This window comes from Anomaloglossus baeobatrachus, chromosome 3, assembly GCF_048569485.1.
Source record: "Anomaloglossus baeobatrachus isolate aAnoBae1 chromosome 3, aAnoBae1.hap1, whole genome shotgun sequence".
In the NCBI taxonomy this organism is placed as follows: Eukaryota; Metazoa; Chordata; class Amphibia; order Anura; family Aromobatidae; genus Anomaloglossus; species Anomaloglossus baeobatrachus.
In genome coordinates, this window is record NC_134355.1 from 66,555,393 (window position 1) to 66,577,833 (window position 22,441).

Genomic DNA, 22,441 nt, shown 5'->3' on the forward strand with positions numbered 1-22,441 from the left:
TGTTGGCATGTTTTTTCTGCGTTTTTCACTTTTTTTGCATGTGGTATACAAGCATTTTTTCCTGAGTCAGAACCTGTTGAAGCACGATTGCGGCATCACAATCTGTCATCTAGACGTGACCTGCATCCACCGCCCACAAGTTTTAATGGAAAAAGAATAAAGGACACTTTTTTACCCATTGGTCAGTGACACCTTTTTCTTTCTGCAAACTCGGATAATATGATGCATTTTTTTTCATATTTATTTGAATGGTTGAAAAATGCCGCAAAAACGCTTAAACAGTTGACATCACAGATCTGAAACTGTTTCAAATCTGCAAGAAAAAAATAAGCAACGTGGGTATGAGACTTCAAGAATGTTATTCACTTTTATGGTACTAGGAAATCCTTCAGCTTTGTGAAAAATGTGATTAATACGCAGCGAATACTTGTGTGTGCACATACCCTAAATTGACAATGCATCCCCATATTCTCACGCTGTACAATCAGTGCTGACAGCGGCAGATGCACTCCTATGATAATAGGAATGGTAGGAATGGTAACATCCAGTTGCCAATTTGTTAAACAAATTCCAGAAGTAACCAAGGAATAACTATAGAGTTCTAAAAAAACGATGCTCCAAAATTGTTAATTCATGAAAAATTCAAATCTTTGCAAAAACAGACATTTTAGGAAAGCTTGTAGAAGAGAAAAAAAAGAGACAAGGGCACATTGGGCGATGCAGTATAGGATAAAGGAAGAAAAAAAGAGACAAGGGCACATAGTATATAGGGTAGTGTATAGGATAAAGGAAGAAAAAAATAAACAAGGGCACACAGGGCGATACAGTATAGGATAAAGAAAGAAAAAAAATAAACAAGGGCACACAGGGCGATACAGTATAGACTAGACGGAGAAAAAAAGAAACAAGGGCAAAGGGGGCGATACAATATGGAATAGAGGGAGAAAAAAAAGACAAGGTTTCATAGGGCGATACAGTATAGAATAGAGGGAGAAAAAGAAACAAGGGCGCACAGGTAGAATATAGCATAGAGGTAGAAAAAGAGACAGGGCACATAGGGCTATACAGTATAGAATAGAGTGAGAAAAAAAGAGAAAAGGGCAAAGGGGGCGATACAATATGGAAAAGAGGGAGAAAAAAAGACAAGGTTTTATAAGGCGATACAGTATAGAATAGAGGGAGAAAAAAGAAACAAGGGCGCACAGGTAGAATGTAGCATAGAGGTAGAAAAAGAGACAGGGGCACATAGGGCTATACAGTATAGAATAGAGGGAGAAAAAAAGAGAAAAGGGCAAAGGGGGCGATACAATATGGAAAAGAGGGAGAAAAAAAGACAAGGTTTCATAGGGCGATACAGTATAGAATAGAAGGAGAAAAAAAGAAACAAGGGCGCACAGGGTGATACAGTATAAGGTAAAGGTAGAAAAAGAGACAAGGGCACATAGGGTGATACAGTATAAGGTAGAGGTAGAAAAAGAGACAAAGGCACATAAGGTGATACAGTATAGGATAGAGGAAGGAAAAAAAAAAGAGACAAGGGCACATAGGGCGATACAGTATAGGATAGAGGAAGGAAAAAAAGAGACAAGGGCACATAGGGCCATACAGTATAGAATAGAGGGAGAAAAAGAGACAAGGGTACACAGGGTGGTACAGTATAAGATAGAGGGAGAAAAAAAGAGACATGGGCACATAGGGCGATACAGTATAGAATAGAGGAAAGAAAAATAGAGACAAGGGCACATAGGGCCATACAGTATAGGATAGAGGGATAAAAAAAGAGACAAGGGTACACAGGGTGGTACAGTATAGGATAGAGGGAGAATAAAAGAGACATGGGCACAAAGGGCGATACAATATAGGATAGAGAGTGTTAGGGTGGAGGTGAGGAGGTGCCCCCCTTACCGTTTGTATATATCAGAAACCCATTATATGCCCTTTAAGAATACCGCTGCTATAATCATGCCCGCAAATAGAAAATAATCATCTGCAAATATGTTGGGGCATAAAAGGAAATTGACATCCATCTCCTTTTACGCCACACTAAATTTTTGGAAAGCTGACAGAGCTGAAAAGATTAACTGAAATTTGACCGCTACCGTGTATAATAATTTAAAAATCCCTAATATAATATTACGATATGACTTTCTCACAAAAATCAACCAAATATTTATTTTTTGAATTAGTTTTTTAAATATGAAATCAATTAATTTTCAAAATAGAATTCTCATTCTTCTAGTTGTGATATTTTTTTTCCGTTTGGACAGAACTGCACTATGATCTTTTGTTCACAGCAGGGACAGGCATATCATAGTATCCTTCCCTGTGTACGCAAAGGGAGGATTTGGATCATTCATGAATTATCTAAACTACTGGGACTTGAAAAGATCCTAAGCTGCCAGGCAGGGTGTAGAGCTAAAATTTCGATCCAACTGATGTCAGCAATGATAACAGGCAAGAAAGCTGCATCCTGCTGGCAAGAGGGGATATACCATATCCATTTATTTAGTATGTTTATCGTTTGATAAAAATATATTTTTTTCACATTGAATTTAGCCTGTAAAACTTATTATTATATTATTCAATGCATAAAGTGAATGTCTACCATGTTGGGCTGAATAACCCCTTCACCCCCAGGGGATTTTCCATTTTTCGATTTAGTTTTTTTCCTCCCTTTCTTCCAGGAGCCATAATTTTTTTACTTTAGCGTTCTCATTTTTCAGGATCTGGGGCTCAGTGATGGCTTATTTTTTGCGTCTTGAGCTGTCGTTTTTAAATATACCTTTTTTGGATACATGTAATGTCTTGATTGCCTGTTAATGCGCATTGATGTGGTGATCAAAAAACATGATTTTGGTGTTTGGAATTTTTTTTCTTGCTACACCGTTTACCGATCAGATTACGGTAATTGATTTTAATATTTTGATAGATCGGGCATTTCTGGACTCGGTAACACCAAATATGTGTGCTTTTTATTGTTTTATTTTCAATGGGGCACACGTGGTGTGATTTGAACTGTTTCCTTTTTTATTGATTTTACTAATCCCAGTCTGATCACTTGTGCTGATCAAAAGCATCACTCTGATCAGGAGAAATGCTGTGTTACTGTGAGCGCTGGCGCACTGCCGGCCGCATTCACAGGATATCACGTCATGACAGTGACAGGGATCATCATCTGACCACCACACTACCATGGCAACCCATTGGCACCCCATGGTCGCGTCCCGGGTCCGCCGATGGAGGCAGGGAGCAGTGCAATCTCTACTGGAGTACTTTAGATCACGATGTTAGAGCTTGACAGCGCAATCTAAGGAGTTAGCCATCTAATCAGATCAGCAAACATGTGCAGGGAATAATACGGGCTCACCCCGTGAGGCGGCATTAAAGTGCCATACCCGACTAATAGCGTATAGGTAAGTCATTGCTCGAGAAGGGGTTAATCAATTAATTGAATGATCTGCAGAGCTGGGAACCAACTGTTATGACCAGCATCAGAGAAACATTTGATAATGGATGTTTAACTCGCTGCATCTAAGTGGTTAGAGAGACTGCAATGGCTCACTACGACATCTCACTATTGCCCAATAGATGGCTGTGAGAGAATACAATCCATTTTGTTCTTATAGAAGCCATCTTGTCTTAAAACTGAATGATATCAAAGGGCTCAGCTAACTCTGATGGGCGGGGAAGTTTCACATTTCTACACACACCCCTTTGACTATTATTGGTGAATAGTTCTGAGGAGTTATTTCTTTGTTTGGGATACTATATAAACTGGTCAGAAACTTTCAGTACACCACAAAGGATGTGCGCTGCAATGATATCCCAAGCGTTTGTAAAAGAAAGCTTACTAATTTGGAGCTCCAATAGCATTGAAGGAGTGTATTTTGCTCACAGTGGCCATTGCACCTAAGGGCTTATTAAAGGACAAGAATCTTGTCATCACTGTACACCTATGAAGCCATGTCTAAATATGTAGCCTAATAGATTCAGGCCAAAATATATAAAATCATCTAATATACAACAAACGTTATCGCTTCAATAGTGGCTTCATATATGAAATGTGCAATTGTAATAAAAAGGTAGTAAAACATTAAAAAATGTTTTGTATCACTGAAATTGTGTTGACCTGTAACTATGCCAACTATGGAAGTTACACTGCATAGTAAACGATGCAACATTTCAAATGCAAAAATAAATTAAAGAGAAAAATGGAATTTTTTTTTTCAAAATCCCCTCAAAAATAGTTTTAAAAAGTTAAAGAAAAAAGCTATGTATCTCCAAATAATGAATAGTGAAATGTAACTCAGGGTAAAAAAAAACAAGCCTTAATAAAACTGTGTCAACAGAAAAAAAAAGATAATTTCTGAGCCAAAAACAAAAATATTCTTGCGGTTCGTAATGCTAAAAGGCTGCGTTTTAAGGAGGTCAAAGGTTAGACATTCACTTTAAGCATTTTAACAAATGTGGTGAATTTTACTTTTAGGAGCTGCCACCTCCCCTTTAAAAAATTCACAGAGAAACCTTTTCAACCTACTAACTCGGAAGCACGAGTGCCAATTAGCCTATTTTTCAGCCACTTTTATCCCCCCTTTTTGAATTTTTTTAATTATTCAGAAAATTTGAGGAGGATAGTATTAAGGGGGTTATATGAGACTTTTCTTATATTTGGCTAAAGGGCTAAGATCTCATAGGCATATAGTTGCTAACTACCTGCCCGTTCTGCCCGGTGTCGATCTCTTCCGGCTCAGAGTTGTCACTGATCTCTCCTCCCGGTGATTCCACTGCTTCATTTGACCTCACATTAACAGAGCAGCTCTTCTTCTTTCGTTCTGTTCAGTCGATGGGGCGTCACTGTGGACATCATGATGGTTGACAGACAGTTCCTCTCAGTTATGCTGGCTGTCAATCAGCATGACATCGGCAGTGATGCCTTGTTGACAAAGCAGAGGAAAAGAGAAGGTTCTGCTCTTTAGATGTTGGAAGCTGCAGAATGGTCGGCAGGAGTGGTCTATGACCACTCAGAGCTGGCAGAGATCGGCACCAGGTAGAACAGGCAGGAAGTTAGCAACTACCTACTTGTGCATTCTTAGCCCCATAGTTAAAAATAAGCAAAGTACAGACAGAACCCTGTTGGGCTTTTTTGAGACTGGGGGAAGAGACTTAAAAAAATTATCTTGTATTTTAAGAAAATTGCCCACACCAAGGAAATAGTATAACATAAAAACAACCTACACTCGCCAATGTATCCCCCTCTGCTGCCATAATGGTCCTCGTCAATCCCTGCAGTGATGTTGTACAGTCCATGCGCCAGTGAATGCTGGACCTATTTATGGAGTCAGAGATGATCCCAACAGAGCTTGTCTCTGCTCAGGCCAGTGATAGGTGATAACAAGCACACAGATGGCATATATCACTGTAGAAATCAATCGGGGATCGGCAATGACTATTAAAGGGGCATCACTGGAATTAAAGGGGGTAAAACCATTTCCTTCTAATGGCTAATTTTCTTCAAATACTTAAATCCTGTTTAACTTTGACCCCATTGGAATAGCGCCCTCTAGATGTGTTCAGAGATGGTTCAAAAGACCCATATTTTAGGGCAACCTATTCATCTGACCGGTTCCTTGTAATTACACAACTGCATGATCCAAAAAATTAAAAAAAGGCATAAATGTTCATAGATCCTTTTAGATAAATAGATATAAAAAAAGTCCCAATAATAACAATAATATAACTACACAAGAGTGTTAATGGTAAAATATCATTAAATATTACAACATAATGGAAAGACTTGATCTGTAGGACTTAGCTCATTGACCACATATTTCCCTTATAGACGGCCCTTGGTGTTTTCTAGGTCTGCCCCTGCTCAAGTTTAACAAAAACTTTGAAAATATCTATTAGTATATTTAATCTTGAGAATTTTTTTACCTAGCTGTGTCAAAAAACAAAATGAATAACGTTTTCATCCATTTTACTGTTACCTGACGCAGATTTCTTGTTACTTTCACATCATGCCAGTTATTGTCATTAAACTTTCCATTCACCGGTTCCACCAAGGCCTCAAAGGCCCCTGACCCCAAATTAATGACCAAAGAGACGGCTCCGTTTTTCAAGGCCAGATTGACATAATCTGCCGATTTCCCCGTGTGAAGCATCAGTCCGTTCCTCTGAAGGGTCTTAAACGACAACGTGATTTCATCGCTGCTGCTTTGAATTGGGTTTTGCGACAAGTCATAGCAGAAATACTCGGACCCTTTAAATGTGGCGATGTACTCTTCCTTTCCTGAAACAAAAAATAAAATAAATTATGTTACATCTGAAGCATCTAAAGTGGGTTAAAGTCAGTCATTTAATAGCCTAGCTTTAAAGAAAGAAAGAAAAAAAAAAGAAAATAAAAGAAAAAATAGAAGAAAACCTCTTTACTTTGAAAGACATAACAACATCCATTTCAATGGAACTGACAAGTTATGTTAAAAGCATTGCCAATTGTATAAATGGCTTAAGCAACTAAACAAATATCTCATCCACATACAGAATGAGATTCTTTCCTTATAGATGGATTGAACTGTACTTTCAACTATCAGTTCATGGTACAATCAGCTCATTATTTTTATGCATGAGCTCATTAAAAAAAGAAAATTAAAATACAACTTCAGCAGCTTAGCATCACTTTCAACTTATTCAGTTGTTAAGAAAACGCATATATTATAGGGTTGAAATATAGAATTTATTTTTAGCTTCACTGTTACATTTGATATAATACTAATAATAATAATAATAATAATAATAATAATACAGCACTAATGGCAAATAGTCTGCATAAGATTGTTAATGTAATATAAATAATAATAATAATAATAATAATAATAATAATAATAACAACAATATAGCACTAATGGCAAATAGTCTGTATAAGATTGTTAATGTAATATAAATAATAATAATAATAATAATAATAATAATAATACAGCACTAATGGCAAATAGTCTGTATAAGATTGTTAATGTAATATAAATAATAATAATAATAATAATAATACTAATAATAATACAGCACTAATGGCAAATAGTTTGTATAAGATTGTTAATGTAATATAAACAATAATAATAATAATAATAATAATAATAATAATAATAATACAGCACTAATGGCAAATAGTTTGTATAAGATTGTTAATGTAATATAAATAATAATAATAATATAGCACTAATGGCAAATAGTCTGAATAAGATTGTTAATGTAATATACATAATAATAATAATAATAATTATTATAATTATTATTATTATTACTACATTAAAAAACTTATACTGACTATTTACCATTACTGCAGTATTAATCAGAAATAATAATAATAATAATAATAATAATAATATCTGATTAATACAACAGTAAAGGCAAATAGTCTGTATAAGTTTGTTAATGTAATAATAATAATAATAATAATAATATCTGATTAATATAGCAGTAATGGCAAATAGTCTGTATAATTTTATTTAAAGGGGTTTTCCCGTACTTATAATAGATCTACAGGATAGGTGATAAATATCTAATTTCTGCGGACCCCAACACAGCTATAACCACCCATAATAGGGCCTCCCTTGACCCTGCTGATTTTATAAAATGATGACTGAGCATGTACACAATGTACAAATGCTCTATTCAAAGTCTACAAGTAAAAGCGTTTTTGCTTTTCTGCCCAATTGAGTCAAGTGAGAGAGAACTAGTTTTTTTTCTCACTATTGACTCTTAATTGGACCATGAAAAGTTCAGTTTCATTGTCCCTCGCTCTTCTAACATGCCTCTGCTTGCAACATTCGAGAACGCATATTTCAGGCTAGTGGCACGGAAATGCTGCTGGTCCAAAATACCATCAATCAGATCTAGACAATAAATGAATGTTCTCTCCTATTTTTTTAAGCACATCCCAGTTGTTACGAGTACCGAGCACCCGAGCATGGCAGTGCTTGCTCATTACTAGTTACGAGTACCGAGCACCCAAGATTGGTAGTGCCCGCTCATCACTAGTTATGAGTACTGAGCACCCGAGCATTGTAGTGCTCACTCATCCCTAGTTATGAGAACTGAGCACCCGAGCATGGTAGTGCTCACTCATCACTAGTTATGATTACCGAGCTCCCAAGCATGGTCGAGCTCGCTCATCACTAGTTACGAGTATCAAGCACCCAAGCATGGTAGTACTCGCTCATCACTAGTTATGAGTACAGAGCACCCAAGCATGGCAGTGCTCGCTCATCACTAGTTACGAGTACTGAGCACCCGAGCATGATATTGCCCACTCATCACTAGTTACGAGTACAGAGCACCTGAGTATGGTAGTGCTCGCTCGTCACTAGTTACGAGTACAGAGCACCTGAGTATGGTAGCGCCTGCTCATCACTAGTTACGATTACTGAGCATCCAAGCATGGCAGTGCTCGCTCACTACTAGTTTTTGGTACTGAACACCTGAGCATGGTAGTGCTCACTCATCACTAGTTACGGGTACTGAGCACCCGAGCATGGTAGTGCTCGCTCATCACTAATCACCGCTATCCCTATTCGCCACAAATTTCAGGTAGTCTAATTATCCTGAAAAGATGTGTTTGCCAATCTGAGTTCTAGCACTATGTGCACCTTCTTTAATGTGTTTAATTAAAAATGAGCCTCAGTAATATAAGAGAGAGATTTTACTGCACAGCAAGAGATGCATCCAATTTTCAGGTGCATGCACAGCAAGGGGTTGCTAACTGCCAAATTACCACCATCACAGACACAGGCTGTGATAGTCTCTCTAGATTGGTGGCGCTCTACCATAAGATGTGATGTGATAACTCCAAGGCTCATGCAGTGTATGACTCACACATTATTAAAATAATACAAAACAATCACTGATCTCGGGGAGACCAGCCAGAGAAAACACTGTCAGCAGCCAACGAGGGCGCACAAAACAGTGAAATCCTAGGTGCATTGCCCCCTGGGAAATATGCAAATCAAAAATGTCTGTGGAGCCTCTGTTAGGAGTCTCGACACAGAAACTAGCCAGATATCCCTCCGGGAAGGACCTAACCAAGGAGTGGCTCTTTTTAGGCACCATATTAAGTGGCCCTTTTAGTCAATATCCAACTTTTTGACAAGTTTAAAGATATGACAAGGGAAATACCAAGGCGAGGTATCCAACCACAGACAGCTGTTTTGGGGTATTGCCAGCAGTGTTTTCTCTGGCTGGTCTCCCCGAGATCAGTGATTGTTTTGTCTTGTTGGTCTACTAGGCACTGCTCCCACCTGGCCAGAATCCTACTCCACACTGATGAGGGGCAATACCCCGAAACAGCTGTCTGTGGATGGATACCTGGCCTTGGTATTTCCCTTGTCATATCTTTAAACTTGTCAAAAAGTTTGATATTGACTAAAAGGGCCACTTAATATTGTGGTTATGGTGGTCTCCTAAAAAGAGCCACTCCTTGGCTAGGTCCTTCCCGGAGGGATATCTGCCTAGATTCTGGGTCGAGACTCCTAACAGAGGCTCCACAGACTTTTTTGATTTGCATATTTCCCAGGGGGCAATGCACCTAGGATTGCACTGTTTTGTGCGCCCTCGTTGGCTGCTGGGAGTGTTTTCTCTGGCTGGTTTTCCCGAGATCAGTGATTGTTTTGTCTTGTTGGTCTACTAGGCATTGCTCCCACCTGGCCAGAATCCTACTCCACACTGATGAGGGGCAATACTCTGAAACAGCTGTCTGTGGATGGATACCTGGCCTTGGTATTTCCCTTGTCATATCTTTAAACTTGTCAAAAAGTTGGATATTGACTAAAAGGGCCATTTAATATGGTGGTTATGGTGGTCTCCTAAAAAGAGCCACTCCTTGGCTAGGTCCTTCCCGGAGGGATATCTGGCTGGTTTCTGTGTCGAGACTCCTAACAGAGGCTCCACAGACTTTTTGATTATTAAAATAATGACGGACGTTTTTGCCAATTTGTGCCAATTGAATTGTTCATTGTTCGAATTTGTTGGGACCTAAAGCTTTCAGGAAATTCGACTGAAATTCGATTTGCATACAATCAATTAGATCCTCTCTATTTAGTATATACTTAATGGTAGACTTTCACATAGCAGAAGATTTCTATACTCTACTACTATTATAAACCTATTCTCTTTTGCAGAGGATAACCGTGTTATATATAAACATGAATCAAAAATCTCAACCATCTTTGCAACACGATAGCCATAGGTATGAGAGAAGACTAAAAACTGTGAAAAAACTCCACACTCTGTATCATGTTGGAGGGAAACCCTTCGCTTTGTGAAATCTTAAGTTTACCTTTGTTTTCAGGCCGATTGTTCGAGAAACTAGCACTTACCCAATATGATGTATTGGCTTTATAACCTCTCAAATGATGAAAAATTGTCCATTATCTTCCCATAAGACCAGGGAATCATTTTCACTTTAAACATAGCCAACAAAACAATGCCATGAAGGTAACTTTTCATCTTAAAATTAGTACGGCCAACACTGGCAAGTCAAAGAGCTTACGTCGGAAATACCTGCTTACCGCACACTATAATTATAGGCTAGTCAAAGGAATCATTTTACTGTGAATGACCGAGTCTGAGTAAAATCAGCTTCTCCAGGGCTTAGAAAAGATTGGAAAAAGCTTTTAAGAAGGTTAACAGTTTGTATGTATCACGCCTTCCTTAAGTATTCAAGGCTAAATCTTGTGAGCTAATGGTATTTTCCTTGAGAAAGAGAATGAAAAGCCAATTCAGCATGTCTGCACCTTCTATAAAAGGCAGCTTCATGTGTCACTAAAGATCTGATCAGCTCGGTAGCCGCAGACAGGCTCAGTCGAAAGCACCTTCCCGGTGGAAGTGAAATCATTGTCTGTAATATCTGAATTTTCTTTGTCCGCCTCCCTTTATTCAATCAATAGGAATAGATTAGGCACTGTACTTCTTTTCGTGTACACATTTAGTATATGACCCCCCATTGTACTATGAAACTGATGATGTATCATTAAAAATTGATTTTTTTAAATGGCCTCCAAAACGTGGTACTTAAAAGAGAGATTTCCTTATTTGAAGTTGTGGATAATGAACTGTATTTACCCGACTAAGATTGAGAATTTAGAGCAATTTAGACTTTTTCAGATAAAGTAGTAGGCTGGCAAACCGATCCATAATAATCAATGGCATACACCAGCGACTGTTTTCTGATATATAAGTACAGAGAATTTTGCTTGCAGTATCTATGGAAAGTTTCCCATTATTCTCACTACAGGTAGGAAATAGAACCATCTGCTTCCTCCATAGGAACCAAGGGGTAACGTTTCTCCTTGTGCAGAGTGACAGGTCTGGCATGCCGTTGTGAGGAGGCTTATAAGCCAAGCAACGATCCTCTGGGAAATCAAATATGCATATTGCCTCTTCATAGAGTAAGAGGATATTAACTCTAGTGCCACCTATTGGAAGACGCAACCCTAAAAGTCAATATTGACCTTTTAATGAGCACAGACATATGACTTAGGTGAAAAGCCAAATAAGAATTTCAATTTGCAAACATGTTTCAGGGTGTTATACCTTGTTAGTGCAAAGTATGAGATCTGATTTGCCTGTATGAGAGGCTTTTGACATACTGAGTCAAATATCAAGGCTCATTAAAGAGTTAATATTCCTTTTTAAGATTGCTTCTTTCAATAGGTGGCCTCTATGAAAAGGCAACTTGCATACTACTTTCTCCATAGGCTTCCGAATTGTGAAACTTACAAACTTAGCTATCCTTACATTCTGTACTTTAGCCATGCCTTTCTGGCTCTAGGCTAGATATGAGCGGTTCCATCGAGGCTCAGGGTGGTTCTCCCCTCACATATGGGCACAGCATTTTGAGGGGAGAGAGGGTTTTTTTTTTTGTTTTTTTTTAACACACTATACCCGAAAACTTTGTTTTTACCCCCAGTGAGAGCCATTAAGAGACTAAAACGGACTCTCACTGGGTTGCTGGCTCCCACCATTCACTGAAGGGAGCCTGTGCTTTGTGTTCGATGTTTCACAAACAAAACATTTAAGCACCCATGGTACTCGGTCAAGCACTGCAAGTAGCAGAGCACCCCAATGCTCGATCAAGCACTGACAAGCATGCTCGTTCATCATTAGTGCCCAGTAGTCTGGCCAATGAGCAATAAAGAATACAATTAAAACATCCCTCCGTTCTTGAGAACAGAGAGGATTTTTAAGAAGAAATAAATTACAAAAACTTATTTTTTTCAAGTGCTTTGCAATTTTAACCATTCCTAATGAGAATACCCTTAAAGTACCATATTACTTTTCTGCATTTTACATAACACAAACGTATAAAAATGGTCGCTAACCAATGGGCCAGTGGAGTGTGAATAGGACCAACAAAGTAGCTGTAAGCTATAAGTAGTAGAGATGAGCCACCCCCCCTAGCGTTCGAGTTCTGTTCGGTTCGCCGAACGGATGCTCCGTTCGACGAACGTTCGATGAACCGTTCGACGAACCACTTGAACCCCATTGAAAACAATGGGAGGCAAACATAAACACATAAAAACACATTATACATGTACACATACAGTTAATGAACATTGCCATAACACTTACAGGTCCCCGCGACGCGTCCTGCACACTGTCTCCCGACGCTTTTCCTTCCGATAATTGCTGCGTCCTCCCGGTAACCAGCACTGATGATAGGACCTATCGTGACGTCAAAATAGCATGTGATCAGTCACGTGCCTATTATCTCATTGGCTACAGACTGGTCACATGGCTAGACGTCATGCTAGGTCCTGTCAGTGCATCTCTCCGGTACGCGGTGCTCGTTTGTGTATCTCCGTGTACCGGCGAGATGCTCTGGCACATGATCAGCTTCCTCATTCATGCATGTGCGCGCTCTTTACAGAGTCAGCCACATGCAAGGACTGGATGCCACAGCCGGTGAATAACGGAGATCACCGTTGCTATAGCAAGCCGCCTGTCAGCGGTGACGTCACCGCTTACAGCACGCAGCTTCTGCTCACTCACTGAGTGAATAGACTGCACGGGAAGCAGCAGCGTCTTCCTCAAATGCTGTGCTGTCTGATGTAACAGAGCTGCATGGGTTGAAGGAGAAAGAAGACAGAAGATCATGGATCGTGGAGGGCTGACAGGGAGTAACAAACATGGAGTCTCTAAGTGTGTCTGTGTATTTATTTCTATTAAAGTATTTTTTCTCAGTGTGGTGTCTTTTTTTTAACCCTTTATTGGAGATTCTTAATGGCCGGGTCAAACTTGCCTGACACTAAGAATCTCTGGCTTAATACTAGCTAGTAAAAGAAAGCTAGTATTAACTCGTTATTACCCAGCAAGGCTGCTGGAAGAGTTGGACACAGCGCCAGATGATGGCGCTTCTATGAAAGCGCCATTTTCTTGGGCGGCTGCAGATTGCAATTCACAGCAGAGGGGCCCAGAAAGCTCGGGCCAACCTGTGCTGAAGATTCCAATCCCCAGCTGCCTAGTTGTACCTGGCTGGACACAAAAATGGGGCGAAGCTCATGTCGATCTTTTTTTTTTAATTTTTTCATGAAATTCATGAAATAATTAAAAAAGGGCTTCCCTATTTTTTTAGTTCCCAGCCGTGTACAAATAGGCAGCTGGGGGTGAACGGATGGACTCTACATGCCTGGTTCCAACCGTGAAGCATGGAGGAGGTGGTGTGATGGTGTGGGGGTGCTTTGCTGGTGACACTGTTAGGGAGTTATTCAAAATTGAAGGCATACTGAACCAGCATGGCTATCACAGCATCTTGCAGCGGCATGCGATTCCATCCGGTTTGCGTTTAGTTGGATCATCATCTATTTTTCAACAGGACAATGACCACAAACACACCTCCAGGCTGTGTAAGGGCTATTTGACTAAGAAGGAGAGTGATGGGGTGCTACGACAGATGACCTGGCCTCCACAGTCACCATACCTGAACCCAATCGAGATGGTTTGGGGTGAGCTGGACTGCAGAGAGAAGGCAAAAGGGCCAACAAGTGCTAAGCATCTCTGGGAACTCCTTCAAGACTGTTGGAAGACCATTTCCAGTGACTACCTCTTGAAGCTCATCAAGAGAATGCCAAGAGTGTGCAAAGCAGTAATCAAAGCAAAAGGAGGCTACTTTGAAGAACCTAGAATATAAGACATATTTTCAGTTGTTTCACACTTTTTTGTTAAGTATTTCATTCCACATGTGTTAATTCATAGTTTTGATGCCTTCAATGTGAATCTACAATTTTAAGAGTCATGAAAATAAAGAAAACTCTTGGAATGAGAAGGTGTGTCCAAACTTTTGGTCAGTACTATATATAGCATGTATATATATATATATATATATATATATATACAGTGGAACCTTAGATTAAGAGTAACTTGGTTTGAGAGCATTTTGCAAGACAAGCAAAGCTTTTTAAAAATTTGTAACTTGGTTTAAGAGCACTACACTTCTTTTCACCGCGCTCTGACTCGCTCTGGAGGTAGCTTTCAGTCCATATGTACTGTTTATTGTATACAGTATACCAATGCACAGTACACTATATACTACATAGCATGTCTATCAATTTGCATTTGTGGATACAGTATTGTACTTTCTTTCTGCGTTTCAATTATTTCCTATGGGAAAATTTGCTTTGATATAAGAGTAATCTGTTTTAAGAGCACACTCCCGGAACCAATTATGCTCGTAATCCAAGGTGTCACTGTATATAGTAACATGTAAAATTCCATAATCATATAATGATAAATATCAGAAAATGTCCCAGGTATGGATAAATTAATAAGGGATATGTATGTGCACAATAAAAATGTTAATATTTTTAACAGGCACTTACATATCCCTTATTTATTTATCCATACCTGGGACATTTTTTGATATTTATAATTATATGATTATGGAATTTTACATCTTACTATATATATATTAAATGATTTGAGAGATAGTTTTACATCCATATCTATATATATTTTCTCAATTTTTTTTCTTGTTTGTTATTTTTTTTAATATTTTCTTTAATAAAAAATTATCAATTAATTCATGTGGTCATCTTCTTATTCGTTTTCTTTGCATTTTTGCATAAAGCAAAATGCACAATCATGTGCTATTCCACAAATGTTCCATTCTCAATCTTTCCTTTTAAATAAAATCTACCTTTTAAAATTTTTTTTGAACCTAAATAACTCATGGGACTATGGGAAATGCTAATCACTTTCTAATTAGGTGAGACTAGAGATGAGTGGACCTGTGGAAGTTCGGTTTGGCAGGTTCAGCTGGACTTTTGAAACAATTTAGTTAGGGCCCGGACTTGACCTGAACCCCAATGGAAGTCACTAATTGAACAGTCCGGATCTCTGACCATATAGCCAGTCATAAACAGATCCCTTCCGGGGGCAGGTGGGCAAGGTTTTTCCTTTTCTTTTTGGTGTACACCACATCCGATCATGCTGTCGTTACCACCAGTGTGAGCCGTTCAATTACCGTAAGTGCTCACGCTGGGCTGAGCACCGAGCGTACCCGAGCACAGCTATGCTTGCTTGTTCGTACATAAAGCACTGGAACTCTGAACCCGAACTCTGATTTTTTTTTTGTAAAGTCTGTGTTCGGTACCTCGGGTTCGCGTATCTCTAATTGGGACATGATTTTTGGGATAGTAAGATCAGTGACTGTAGATGGTACATGAATAGAGAACAGTAAGAACATGTGGGGAGCTGGTGCCGGAATGGCAGGGCTTAAAAAGACATGAAAAAATCACGAGGTAGACAGGAAACTATTGAGTTTTTCAATCTATATTATTAAAGTTAATCAGGCTATTTTTCTCAATATCACACACATAATAGACCAATGGGTCTTTATTTTTGTGATTTATATTATATATCTTCTGAATAGTTAGAAAAATATATTGCAAACGTCACAAAGAAAAGTGTGGGGTGTTGAGCATCATCTACTACTGTATACTAAATGAGATACGTTCTTGGTCAGGTAAATACATAGTTCTCATGGTGGGCTGAACCCTGTTATTTTCTAAAACACTGCCATTCTTCAGTCAATAGGCTTTCATACTGTAGCTGGAATACTGTATAATCTTACACTCGCTAATGCCAACCGTAGTTTATAATTCCAACTGAACAGAAATCCATGGTTTGTCTTTCAAGACTCTTAAAGACTCATTTAGCTCAGCGGTACATTTGCATCTATTTCTATGTAAATGGTCCAATTTTGCAGCAAGTATATGAAGCTGCCAAAATGTCATTTCTCTGTATATCAAAGTTATTGAAATAAAAAGGCAGCAGTCACGGCCAGTACCCATCAGGACAATGATGATACAATGCGAATCCCCCGATATCCATATGGGGTGCAATACATAGAATGTTCTTACTATCATATCATGTTTTATTTTACGGATTTTAGTCTATAACTGTGTTACAGGTGGACAATTAAGCATGGTACTCAAATGAATATCTTTAGAACATTTACACTCAGTTAACTGGATTAAAGGTGTTTATTAATGAATCATAAGAGATCGACCGATGGAAGTTTGGGTTCTCCTGGTCAAAGCTGAACTTTTTTAAAGTTTGATTTTGGACCTGGACTTAATCTGAACTTCATTTAAAGTCATTAATTGGGCAGTTCAGGTCTCTGCCCACATGTAGCCAGCCATAAACAGTCACTTCCGGGGGGAGCTGAGCGAGGTTTTTCCCATTCAATTTTTTTTCTACACACTACATCTGGTCACACTTTTGTTCCCCCAGTTCAAACACTGCAAGCGACTCGCAATGGGCCGAGCACCAAGCATACCCGAGCACAGCGATGCTCGCGCAAGTGGTTTGCATAAGTAAAGCACCCGAACTCTGAACCCAAACTTTGTATTCCTGGAAAAGTCTGTGTTTGTACCGAACACTGAACTGCTGGTTCACTCGTCTATACTAATTATGAGCTAGCACTAAAGTGCTTGAGTGCTTATTACTCAAATCGAGCTAGTTGAATACTCTGATGAGGTATAATAGAAGTCAATTATTGACCAGCATTTTTTATTTTACCCCGACATCCAAACAGGTTGCTTTTTCCCCCAGTGAGAGCCATTCAGAGACTACAAGTGGCTCTCACTGGGGTGCCAGCTCCCATCATTCACTGAAGGGAGACAGCGCTTTGTGTTGGATCTTCCAAGAATGACACATCCGAGCACCCGGGCCAAGAACTAAGTGGACCCTGATGCCTGATCGAGTATGAAGCAGTGGTCAGCATGCTTGCTAATCACTAGAGTAGTGTTTATTAAAAACGATAATGATTAGTGATGATCGAGCACTACAATGAACCATTGCTCGGTATTCAAAACAAGCAGGTCAGACACTTGGATGAACCCGACTTGAGTAGCAAGCATAATGGAAGTCAATGGAAAATTCAAGCAAATTTCTGGAAGATGTTCTCGAGTTTCCCATTGGCTTTAATTATACTCTGTAAATGAGTCGAGCCCGTCCAAGCATCCAATCTGCTTGTTTCGAGTACTGAGCACCCGAGCATGGTAGTGCTCACTCATCACTAGTTACAAGTACCAAGCATCTGAGCATGGTAGTGCCAACTCATCACTAAGTACAAGTACCGAGCACCCGAGCATGGTAGTGCTCACTCATCACTAGTTACAAGTACCAAGCATCTGAGCATGGTAGTGCCAACTCATCACTAAGTACAAGTACCGAGCACCCGAGCATGGTAGTGCTCACTCATCACTAGTTACAAGTACAGAGCACCTGAGCATGGTAGTGCTCTCTCATCACTAACAATGATCTATGAAGTGTTACATGGCCTAATAGAGATGACCTTTCCTGAATGGTGTTTTCTTTTTTGTCATATTGCTTGGTGTGCTGCCTCCATTTATATTACCATTTTCTATCTATCTATCTATCTATCTATCTATCTATCTATCTATCTATCTATCTATATCTATCTATCTCTCTATCTATCTATCTATCTATCTATTTATCTCTCTATCTATCTATCTATCTGTGTGTATCTATCCCTCTATCTCTCTATCTATCTATCTATTTATCTCTCTATCTATCTCTCTCTCTATCTATCTATCTCTCTATCTATCTATCTATCTATCTATCTCTCTCTCTATCTATCTATCTACAGTTAGGTCCAGAAATATTTGGACAGTGACACAATTTTCACGAGTTGGGCTCTGCATGCCACCACATTGGATTTGAAATGAAACCTCTACAACAGAATTCAAGTGCAGATTGTAACGTTTAATTTGAAGGTTTGAACAAAAATATCTGATAGAAATTGTAGGAATTGTACACATTTCTTTACAAACACTCCACATTTTAGGAGGTCAAAAGTAATTGGACAAATAAACCAAACCCAAACAAAATATTTTTATTTTCAATATTTTGTTGCGAATCCTTTGGAGGCAATCACTGCCTTAAGTCTGGAACCCATGGACATCACCAAACGCTGGGTTTCCTCCTTCTTAATGCTTTGCCAGGCCTTTACAGCCGCAGCCTTCAGGTCTTGCTTGTTTGTGGTTCTTTCCGTCTTAAGTCTGGATTTGAGCAAGTGAAATGCATGCTCAATTGGGTTAAGATCTGTTGATTGACTTGGCCATTGCAGAATATTCCACTTTTTTGCACTCATGAACTCCTGGGTAGCTTTGGCTGTATGCTTGGGGTCATTGTCCATCTGTACTATGAAGCGCCGTCCGATCAACTTTGCGGCATTTGGCTGAATCTGGGCTGAAAGTATGTCCCGGTACACTTCAGAATTCATCTGGCTACTCTTGTCTGCTGTTATGTCATCAATAAACACAAGTGACCCAGTGCCATTGAAAGCCATGCATGCCCATGCCATCATGTTGCCTCCACCATGTTTTACAGAGGATGTGGTGTGCCTTGGATCATGTGCCGTTCCCTTTCTTCTCCAAACTTTTTTCTTCCCATCATTCTGATACAGGTTGATCTTGGTCTCATCTGTCCATAGAATACTTTTCCAGAACTGAGCTGGCTTCATGAGGTGTTTTTCAGCAAATTTAACTCTGGCCTGTCTATTTTTGTAATTGATGAATGGTTTGCATCTAGATGTGAACCCTTTGTATTTACTTTCATGGAGTCTTCTCTTTACTGTTGACTTAGAGACAGATACACCTACTTCACTGAGAGTGTTCTGGACTTCAGTTGATGTTGTGAACGGGTTCTTCTTCACCAAAGAAAGTATGCGGCGATCATCCACCACTGTTGTCATCCGTGGACGCCCAGGCCTTTTTGAGTTCCCAAGCTCACCAGTCAATTCCTTTTTTCTCAGAATGTACCCGACTGTTGATTTTGCTACTCCAAGCATGTCTGCTATCTCTCTGATGGATTTTTTCTTTTTTTTCAGCCTCAGGATGTTCTGCTTCACCTCAATTGAGAGTTCCTTAGACCGCATGTTGTCTGGTCACAGCAACAGCTTCCAAATGCAAAACCACACACCTGTAATCAACCCCAGACCTTTTAACTACTTCATTGATTACAGGTTAACGAGGGAGACGCCTTCAGAGTTAACTGCAGCCCTTAGAGTCCCTTGTCCAATTACTTTTGGTCCCTTGAAAAAGAGGAGGCTATGCATTACAGAGCTATGATTCTTAAACCCTTTCTCCGATTTGGATGTGAAAACTCTCATATTGCAGCTGGGAGTGTGCACTTTCAGCCCATATTATATATATAATTGTATTTCTGAACATGTTTTTGTAAACAGCTAAAATAACAAAACTTGTGTCACTGTCCAAATATTTCTGGACCTAACTGTATCTATCTATCTGTGTGTATCTATTTATTTTCAACTACAACTGATAACAGCAGGGAAGATGTAAAGTGCTTCGATAACTGACATCTCTTCCCACTTTGCCATTTAAAAATCAAAAGAGTTCTGCCTGCTGAGTTATGATCAGCAGCAGACATTTTATTTTTTTTAGTTCTTAATTACAAAATTCAATAATCCACATTTCACTCATTCTACATTGGCCGTGGTTGCAACTCCAATACACCTTAATCTTATTGATGGCAAGAGTCTCCAATCGATTCACACATTGATGGTCAATCTGAAAGACAGACAGTCATATGGTTTCTGGCCATCAAAGGTCACAGCATCAGGCTGCACAGAATGCTCCCTGACTTTCCATTGTTCCTGCTGTCAGTATTTATTGGTATACACAGCTTTCCTGCTGGATTAATCTCTCTCCCTTTTGGACACAGCAGGAGGTTGCCTTCTACCCAGCTGTTGATCATCAGTATTCCCCTGGTGTTTAAATACCCCTTCCTTCCTTGGACTGGTGCTGCTGATATTTTTCAGTTCCTTCAAGCCTTGGTTGCAAACAGGGGGTTTGTACTCCTCTGTGGTATCGCTGCTTAAAACGCTCCTGAACTTCTACCTGAGTCATCTAATGATAAGTAGTTCATGTTTTCCTCCTGTGTCCTCCCCTTGTGTCTTCTTTATTTGTTTAGTGGGGTTGACGAAGAGCTCAGCCAATCTGTTCCATATTTAGGTCCCAGCACTAGGGATACCTAGGATCAGGTATCCGGTTCGGCGCATAGGTGCAGAACCTATTTAGGGTGGTGAGGGATCCCAGGGATCACCAATAGGTTCAGTCAGGGGTCATCATCTTCCCTTTCACTAGACCCAAGGTTTCCCTTCCCTTTCGCTGTGCGCTTGGTACTTCACTGTACCTAGCGTGACACTTCCATCCCTGGTTGAACTTGATGGACTTGTCTTCTTTTTTTTAACAACTTTACTAATTATATAACAAAGTAATATATTTTCCGAGAAAACTGGAACAGGAAGTAAATTCAGCCACATAAACCATATACGGTCTATAAGTCTTTAGAAAACTTCTTTTCTTGACACCACATTATTTTTACCTTGTACAATACCATTTTTGTCAAGCGCTCGAGTCTTGCAAAGTACAGTACTAATTGAACAACAATAAGGTCTGCTGCACTTTTGGCTTTGATGGCAATTTTTTGACAGGGCGTCAAATGATTTAATATAACAGGTCACCGGCACCTGTGACTCTTAACTGTGTAATAATCTAGAACATCTACTATTCCCTGGTATATTACGTGAATTTTTCTTTTATGTATCGAGCACGGCATCTGAAGTAAAAAAGCACAGACGCTTTGTCTCCTCAGCACTGAGCTCTTGATAATATTCAGTTGCTATGGACAGTTGTTGCCATGGTGATACTTTAGGATATTTCGCGAGTTGGATGTTGGTACTTTAGGGTTCATTTGACAACAATGCATTTAGGTGTGAAATTCATACTGAACCATAGCACATATGGTAAGGTTATAGAAGTGTCACCAACGGCATCGGCAATGGTAATTCAAAAGTTTGGATGTATTTTGTTTTTATTATTTTTACTTCGGTTATGAAAATTTGGTTCTATCAAAATCCAAGATCTACAGAGGAGTTTCTATAACCTTAGAATAAGTTGTTTATGGTCTTGAATGGGACTAATGCCAGCGTCACACGGTATGATATATCGGGCGATATGTCGTCGGGGTCACGTCATTAGTGACGCACATCCGGCATCGTGTGACATATCGTACCGTGTGACATCTCCGAACGACTGTGAACGAGCAAAAATACTCACCTTATCGTTGCTTGTTGACATGTCGTTCATTTTCAAAATGTCGGTCCTCCTTCTCTGCGCCGGTTGTTCATCGTTCCTGAGGCAGCACACATCACTCCGTGTGACACCCCGGGAACAATGAACTGCAGCTTACCTGCGTCCCGCCGGCAATGCAAAAGGAATAAGGTGGGCGGGATGTTTACGTCCCGCTCATCTCTGCCCCTCCGCTTCTATTGGCCGGCTGCTGTCTGATGTCGCTGTGATGCCGAACGTCCCTCCCCGTTCAGGAAGAGGATGTTCGCTGCCCACAGCAAGGTCGTCCGGGAGGTAAGTGCGTGTGACGGCGGTTAACAACTTTGTGCGCCATGGGCAACTAATTGCCCAGGACGCACAAATGACGGGGGTGGGTACGATCGCTCGTGCGATCGCACAATAGATCGTACCGTGTGACGCCGGCATTAGCTATAATACCAGCCTGATCTACAGACAACAGTGGCGCTTTTACTAGACGAAAGCAGCCAATCTAATGCAACCCATCTTCTAATCATTTTTTGGGTCAAATCTGATCTTGATATTTCTCAATACCCTAGTAACTTCAAAAGAAATACCATAGCTTGCTCTAGATTGTCAAGCATACATAGCTGATAGTGTTGGCACCCTTGAAATTGTTCCAAAAATGAAATATTTCTCCCAAGAAATTATTGCAGTTACATATTTTGTTATACACATGTTTATTTCCTTTGTGTGTATTGGAACAACAAAATAAACAGAGAAATTTGAACCGCAAAATAAACAGAGAAAAGAAA

The 22,441-nt window shown here is 39.6% G+C and overlaps 1 protein-coding gene across 10 annotated transcripts in view; it reads right to left on the reverse strand.

The window, feature by feature from the left end:
* Positions 1 to 22,441, reverse strand: part of NRXN1 (neurexin 1) — a 2,061,945-nt gene that overhangs the window by 1,328,512 nt on the left and 710,992 nt on the right. For all 10 annotated transcript variants that reach the window (XM_075339225.1, XM_075339229.1, XM_075339228.1 and 7 more), the window contains one exon: positions 5,988 to 6,289. In XM_075339225.1, coding sequence (XP_075195340.1) covers positions 5,988 to 6,289 — 302 coding nt within the window. The remainder of the gene's footprint in view (positions 1 to 5,987; positions 6,290 to 22,441) is intronic.